The 7,500-nt window shown below is 41.1% G+C and overlaps 1 protein-coding gene across 1 annotated transcript in view; it reads left to right on the top strand.

Moving 5' to 3' along the window:
• Positions 1-7,500, top strand: part of LOC138014094 (polycystin-1-like) — an 80,681-nt gene that overhangs the window by 21,792 nt on the left and 51,389 nt on the right. The window contains 3 exon segments of the mRNA XM_068861122.1: positions 824-1,546; positions 3,154-3,311; positions 4,772-7,500. The exon segment at positions 4,772-7,500 is cut by the window's right edge and continues 912 nt beyond it. Coding sequence (XP_068717223.1) covers positions 824-1,546; positions 3,154-3,311; positions 4,772-7,500 — 3,610 coding nt within the window.

Below are 7,500 nucleotides of genomic sequence, written 5' to 3'. Positions count from 1 at the left end.
ATCCTCCTCCCCATGAACGAATGGATCACTGGTCCACATCGTTTGTCTGTGACGTAGCACCCGTCGCAATTGTATTTTGTATTCAGCCAATATAGACCATATTCTTATTCTCTGTATTGGACTGGAACTAGCTTGCAGTGGAGGCTAATGCGGGGAAATCTTTTCAAATACAAATACTTTTTAATATATTTCCCCGCATTAGGCTCCTTTGCAAGGGCTAGTTCCAGTCCAATACTGAGAATACGAATATGGTCTATTATATTTTGTACTTGGCAGGCAGGTGACTTTCTGATTGGTAGAAAACACAATTGGCTAGTCGTGGTGTGCGCTGAGGAACGCGGGCGCAGAAAACGGCTGGACAAGTACAATCGAGCCTACATCGGTCTATGATTGAAGTACAATTTCAATTATAAGTATATTATATTAGTATAAATACACAGATGATTATACAAAATTGCGCGCTCTCATTGGCTCGCTATCTCGGATTATCAGCCGATAATCACCTCGACGGACAAAATGGCTGCCAGTAGTCGTTTTGCCACTGTAAGTTGAAAATGATTTCGCGTTGAAAGGTTTTTTTTTCTCTTTTTTGAAATAGTCACCTGTGTATTTATACTAAAACAATTATTCGCCTCAGGCTCAGTGATTATCGGTGAATATTCACCTCGACTTCGTCTCGGTGAATATTCACCGATAATCACTTCGCCTTCGGCGAATAATTGTTAAATAATATAATAAGAATATTATAATATATTATAATTCCATTTATTATGTTAATTTTCTGGAACTATAACTAACGAAAATTTCATTCCATTTCTTGCAGCTGCCTATAATTATTTGGGTTGTTATCAAGACAATCCTGGTTCACCAGCGTTTATTTTCAACCCGGGTGGTTACAAACCAAGTCATGTGACCCCAGGCCTCTGTATGCACACTTGTGGATATTGGTACTTCACGTATGCGGCAGTCAAGCAAGGCAATTTATGTCTATGCTCAAATTCTACATTAGAAACGATGGAAGAGCGCGCTTCAGACATGTGTTCAGTTTCGTGCTTCGGTTCTGGAGACCTAAAATGCGGTGGTTATGGCAACCACCTTGCCGTTTACACATCGGTTGATGTGCGGCCTCTGAGTCTGAGGCTGTCTTCAGATGCGTCCGCTCAAACTTTGTCGTTGTTCAACATAACGTTCACGCCTATTTTGCCGGCTGATCATGTGGTAGAGGCCTACACAGCATATCTTGGAGATGGGAATATTTATCACACAAGTGAAGAGTTTGCTTCGTTTATAGTTTTAGAAGCTAGAACTTTCGACGTCCGGGGAAAAGCAATAGTGAAACACAGCAAAACCGGCCACAGGTCAGAGGTTGAATCCTACAGCAAAGTGACAGCGTTATCCAATGTGACAGGGCTGGAAGTATTTTGTCCAACTTGCGCTCCAATCAATATGACAGTCAGTTGCTCTGTAAAGTTTTGCTATGGATCAGACGTAGACGCGCTGGTAAAGTTTGAAAACAGAGAAGTTCCGTTTGGAGGTAGTTTACCTGGTAAGTCACAATCAAGCAAAAACGACGAGGTTTACGAGAACTTCACGCAACGTTATTCTCATAAGTCTTTCTTTACGGAAAGTAAATATAAACTATATTATATAACTAAATAGCTAAACTATACTAAACTATGTAAACTTTCCAGGACTAAAATGGGCCTGAATGGCTTTCAATGGTGTCACACACTCAGCTGGAGAGGAAATTAAAAGATTTCGTTGATTGCACTTGTCCTTCATGCAACTTCAAATTGGGTTATTTCACATCGTTGTCAAGACGAAAACGGCAAAGAAATGGATCCTTTACGTAAACACATGGCAGCTTTTGCTTAGGCAATCTCGTTCCCAGAGCCTCCGTAACCTTTGTCCAGCAGAACGGGCTCAGGAATAATCGAAAACTGGAACCAGAAAACTATGGTTCCGGTTGACCACGGTCGACTGCATGCCATTTTCAATGGAAGAGCCTGCTTGCAGGCTAGTCCATGAGTTAGCCAGTAGTAACTTAGTGATTGAGTCACTGAGTCCTGAGTCAGCTAGTCAGTGAACCATTTTGGTCAGTTGTACTCAATAGGCAAATCTTTGATTACATTTCTGTCTCATTAGCATACGCTCATTGTTATCTAATCAGTCAGCCGCCGAGAATAAAGTACTGAATAATGAAAGTGCATCGCATAATAAGCGATCTCTCAGAACTTGAAAAACATGAACGCAATAATTATATAGCATTATCTCTGAGCAGTGATGCTTTGAAATTTTACAAAGAATGTATATGATCATTATAGCTTTTGCCACCCAATCAGAATTTATCGGTTTTTGACGGCTAATAACTGGCTTGTTATCAAAGCTAAGCGGCTTAAAATTAGAGATTTAACGAATTTTTACATGACATTGTTCTTTTACTTTTTGAAATCAAATTGTAAATAGCATGATGCCTTCTGTGAGCAAACTCATATGTTATTGAACCAAAATGGAAAACCATGATGTCAGCAAAGATTCCCTTAAAGGTCAATGAATGGGTGGGTTGCTGGAGGTTGCTGTGTAGCTATTCAGTCACCACTTAAGGACGGTGCCTATTATTGTTATCATGCATATGTTATGTGCATCTCGAGATATTCGGATTTCCTATGGGTATTTTTGTGCTGTTCAAAACAATGCGGAGAAAGCAGAACTTATCAAGTGCTCATTGGTATCTGAAATGAAAATCGGGGGTAATTACGCTTCAATTTGTAAGAGAACGCCATACTTTGCTTTGTATTTTATAGCTTTTAACAAAAATTGTTGATTAATTTTCTTCGAAAAATGCGTGGTTTAAATAATGCCCAATTTTCTTTTGAATTTCAATAACTCTTGTTAAGATCTGCTTTTCCTGCACATTCAGTAAACCTCACCAAAATACCTTTGAATTAGTAGGCACTGTCATTAATTAATGGTCAATTAGTGAGTGGGTGGATTGCTCATTCATTTGGTCATTAGAGAACAATTGTGTGGATTTTGTAATTTAAATGCTAAGTAAATCACTTGTTGCATCCATTTAATCATTTAATATGTAAAAATCATCCCTGGGCGATTTGAAGAACGCTAATCATGTTGATTTATTTGCTCTCTTTGTAGACGCAGCTCTCATACAGTTGGGAACTGGAGTTGGTGAATCAGGGTCACCACTCACCTCGGATGGTTTGTATCTATTAGCTGGAATGGATGCCTCAAGTAAAGGGAAACTAGTGGCTCTGCAACTGGATCTCGACCAAGGTGGCTCTTTAGAAATTCAGGTACTCTTTTCCGTTTAAATGCTGAAGACTATATAATACAGAAAAGTTTTTCAGGCAAAAACTGGCTTAACACGTACCCAGGGAGAACGTATAGGTAATATATCGTTGATGTCACCTATTGTCATTTAATGTTCCAACCAGAGCATTATTGGCTGTCGAAACAAATGATCTTTTGTTCCTGTGGCTGGCACATTTGAATAAAAAAGCAATGTTTGTAAATAGATATCTTCCCTTTTATACCTAGATTCTATCAGGATTTAGCTACCCATGTAAAACGTCTCTTTTGATTTGAATTTTTCAAGTTTCAGTCCCTTTTCATCGTCTTCAAATTCTTAACAGCAGACAAAAAAAGTCCCCCCACTGCTCAAGCATGGTTCTTGATGAAGAAATGGCAGCGTTACTGGTTGGGTTGGTCTTCATTCACACCAACATTTTTTAAAGAAAATAAGATGAGAGGACACCGTGCTACTTCTTTCTTCTTTGTAAAAGAAAACCCAACTTTATTTAAAACTGTATCCAATAAATGATTGCAGTATACTAGCATTGATAAAAGCTTTTTTAAAAAAAAGTGTTAAAAGCACTTATATTTGAATCAAAAAAAAATTTTATGCACTGCTTTTCGTGTCCACTTTGTCTTTTCGATGACATTTGCAATTTCTGTCAGTTGGAATCAGTGTTCAACTCGTGCTTGGTTGTTTGTTAATGTTAATAAGTTAAAGGATACTTCAGCACCCAGAGAATGAATTACAATGCTATAAATGGTTTGCAACAGACATGTACTAAAACCACGAACACTGGAACACCGGAACACTCCGGAACACCTGGAAGTAACCCAAAGCCCTAAATTTGGCTAACCCTAGGCCTAGATAGGCCTTAAGTTGGTTTTTAGGCCTAGGGTTAGCCAAATTGAGGGTTTTGGGTTACTTCCAGGGTGTTCAAGAGTGTTCCGGTGTCCTAAACCTAGGCCTAAAAACCAACTTAATGCCTATCTAGGCCTAGGGTTAGCCAAATTGAGGGTTTTGGGTTACTTCCATGGTGTTCAAGAGTGTTCCGGTGTCCTAAACCTAGGCCTAAAAACCAACTTAATGCCTATCTAGGCCTAGGGTTAGCCAAGTTGAGGGTTTTTGGTTACTTCCAGGTGTTCCGGAGTGTTGCGGTGTTCCGGGGTGTTCCGGTGTTCCTGGTTCCACACTTTCTTTAGAAACTAGAAATTTGTTCCCAGAGGATTAGTTGGGTACAACAACGTGGCCGCTGTTCCTTTGTTTAGGTACATCAACATGACCGCCGTAACTTCACATGAAAACAATCCATAGAAGACTTTTTCTGTGTTTACATAGCCTCATCTAAACGCAAGGGGAAGTTACATATATTAAATTTCTTGTTTATATCAAACATCTGAATTAAACTTGAGCTTATGTTATGTTTACGGATCTAAAGTTTCATTTCATTTCTCTCTTCAGGTTTTTAGACCAAAGTGTGTAAATGCTGAAGAAAGTTATTGTCAACTGCAAAAGATGTGCGTGGCCAACTCATCAACATGTACCGCAGAGAACGTCTTAAAGAGGTGCTTGGGTAATAATGCGTTTAGCCTTTTTGCAGGAAGATGTACGGAGTCAAATTTGGGCTGTCGCCAAAACCATACCATGGACAACGGAAATTTTGACTTTGAAAAGATTGCGGCTTACATGGCTTACACAACGAGCGGTCCTAAACGCATCTTACTTGATACATCTAATCAAAGTCTTCAACTCGAACCTGGCGATGTCTTTGGCGTTCGTTTCCCTTCCTCTGGACCGGCTGCATCGTTGAAAACTACCACATTTGGTTCGTCTTTGTTTTTTGCAAGTTCGATTATTAACGGCACAAATTGTTCGACTCTGCGGGGGAATCGCTATCCATGGACAGAGGAAAGCCCCAGTCAGGTTTCTTATGCGCCGGCCGTAGCGTTTTTCTATTCCGTTGATTCTGAATCTAAGTTGGAGAACGTTTTTCAAACCGTAGGACACGAAAACGTTCTCTTATCAATCGGAAACTCGATGACAAGAAAGAACGACACTAAGCGTATTTGTCTACAGCAGACTATCACAGGGTTGCAGTTGCATTCTCCTGAAGCTCTTCCATTCGCCGAGTCTGTGAATTTCACTGTGAAGACGAGTCACGGGAGCAACGTGACATATTTCTGGGATTTTGGTGACCAAAATAACGCAACCAGCTGCATCCCGTGGGTCACGCACCTCTTCAATTCTACCGTTGGCTCGAAGACCGTGACTATCATCGCTGGAAATGAAATCGGAATTTAAGCCGCCTGGTGCAGAGTTGTAATCCAAGATAGAATTACCGGGCTGCACTTTAAAAACACTTCTCTTCTGGCCATCGAAAATGGAACAACAGCTCGCATCCGCTGGATATTGTTTCATGGATCCCACGTTGACTTTAATTTGACAATTACATACCCTGACGGTTCTACTGAAGCAAAGAACTTAACCAACGCAAAACAACCGGCTGCAATATTCTTCGGCATGTATGTTAAAAACCTTACTCAGCCAGGCTGGCACCGAATAGAAATTACAGCCACTAATAAAGTGAATAACGAGACTCTTGTGGGAAATCTTAGCGTCCAACGTGTAGTTTATGGAGTGGTTCTGAATATTACGAAAATCCTTGAGACGAATCAGACATTTAACTTTACGATTTCTCAGCATCAAGGGGATGAAGTTAGATATCGGTTGAACACCATGGACGGAAAGGTTATAAACCCCACTGAAAAAGTTATACCTTATGTTTATACAAAAGCGGGGCGCTACAGGCCTGTCCTGATCGCTTCCAATGACATAAGTTCAGTGGTTGTTAATTGCGCTGAGATTATCGTCCAGGATCTAATAGAGGGCTTGGAGTATACAAGTTTCAATCACACAGTAGCAGTTCACGCCGAAGCAGAAATCAATTGGAGATTGACTCAAGGCTCTGAACTTTATATAATCGTCGACTACGGTGATGGAAATTCCACAATCGTTAACCGGAGCATTTCGGTGGGGGACGTTTTCGTGGCTATAAGCAGGCATAACTACACCAAGCCCGGCGAGTACCATGTCACCGTTAATGTGACCAACCTGGTCGATAGCGAAGAAATTAACACCACGGTTTATGTGGAGACACCAGGAGACGGCACCGTTCTTACCATAAAGCGCGGCAATTTGACCGTAGCTGGAGGCGATCGTTGCATCGGTGACCTTTACGTTGCAGTGAATGATTCTGTCACGGCGACAGCAACTGTAAGAAATGGGACCAACGTAAACGGCTTGCTTGATTTTGGAGATAACTCGAGTGAACGCACGCGTTACTTCCATCGAGAATTTCCAGACGGAGGATGGACCGTGCACTATTCCTACTCGAGGGCCGGAGAATACAACATCACTGTTATATTCTCCAACAGAAACCCAAAAAATGATAGCCATACTTGTAGGATCATCGTTCAGAATCCTGTCAGCAAGGTCATGATAACAACTGATTCGCCTAGGAAAAGTTCAGAAAGTAACATCACTTTCAATATTTCGTTCCCAGGCTCACTTCAACCATCGGGCCCTCTTAGCTACATTTGGCGTTATGGAGATGGCGAGGTACGGAATATTAGAGTGAAAACTCACCCTTACCCTCGTAAATGCGGTGTGTACATCGCAACGGTTAATGTCTCTAATGAAGTAAGCTTCGGCTTTGCACAGGCTGAGGTTGTCATCCAAGATGAAGTCAAAGACCTCAATTGGACCGCGAATTACACAGAACTTAGCGTGCACGAATGCAGCCCGTCCCTTCCAGAAAACGTGTATCCCTTGGATTACAATGTCTCCTTCAACGCTTCTGCAAACGGCACCAACGTGACTTATACTTGGAGTTTTCCCGGCAATGAAAACAAAACGGGCTCGAGCAGTAGGCATAAGTTCGTTGATACTGGAAAAAATAACATTACCTTGACGGCGGAAAATGCCGTTAGTCGTCAGACAGTAGTGATTACCCTTGAACTAGAGCAAAGCATTCTCAATGTTTCATTTGAAAACGATGGGCCTTCCACGCAAAACAAAACAGTGAATTTTACTCTTACAGCGAGAGAGTTCGGCAACAATTCTTGTTTTCAAATTTCTTCAAACCAACAGGACAAAACATTTTCCTTCGAGACAGGAAAAGGTTGTGATGG

Source organism: Montipora capricornis, chromosome 8 (assembly GCF_036669925.1).
Source record: "Montipora capricornis isolate CH-2021 chromosome 8, ASM3666992v2, whole genome shotgun sequence".
Lineage (NCBI taxonomy): Eukaryota > Metazoa > Cnidaria > Anthozoa > Scleractinia > Acroporidae > Montipora > Montipora capricornis.
This window is presented reverse-complemented; position numbering and strand designations above follow the sequence as displayed.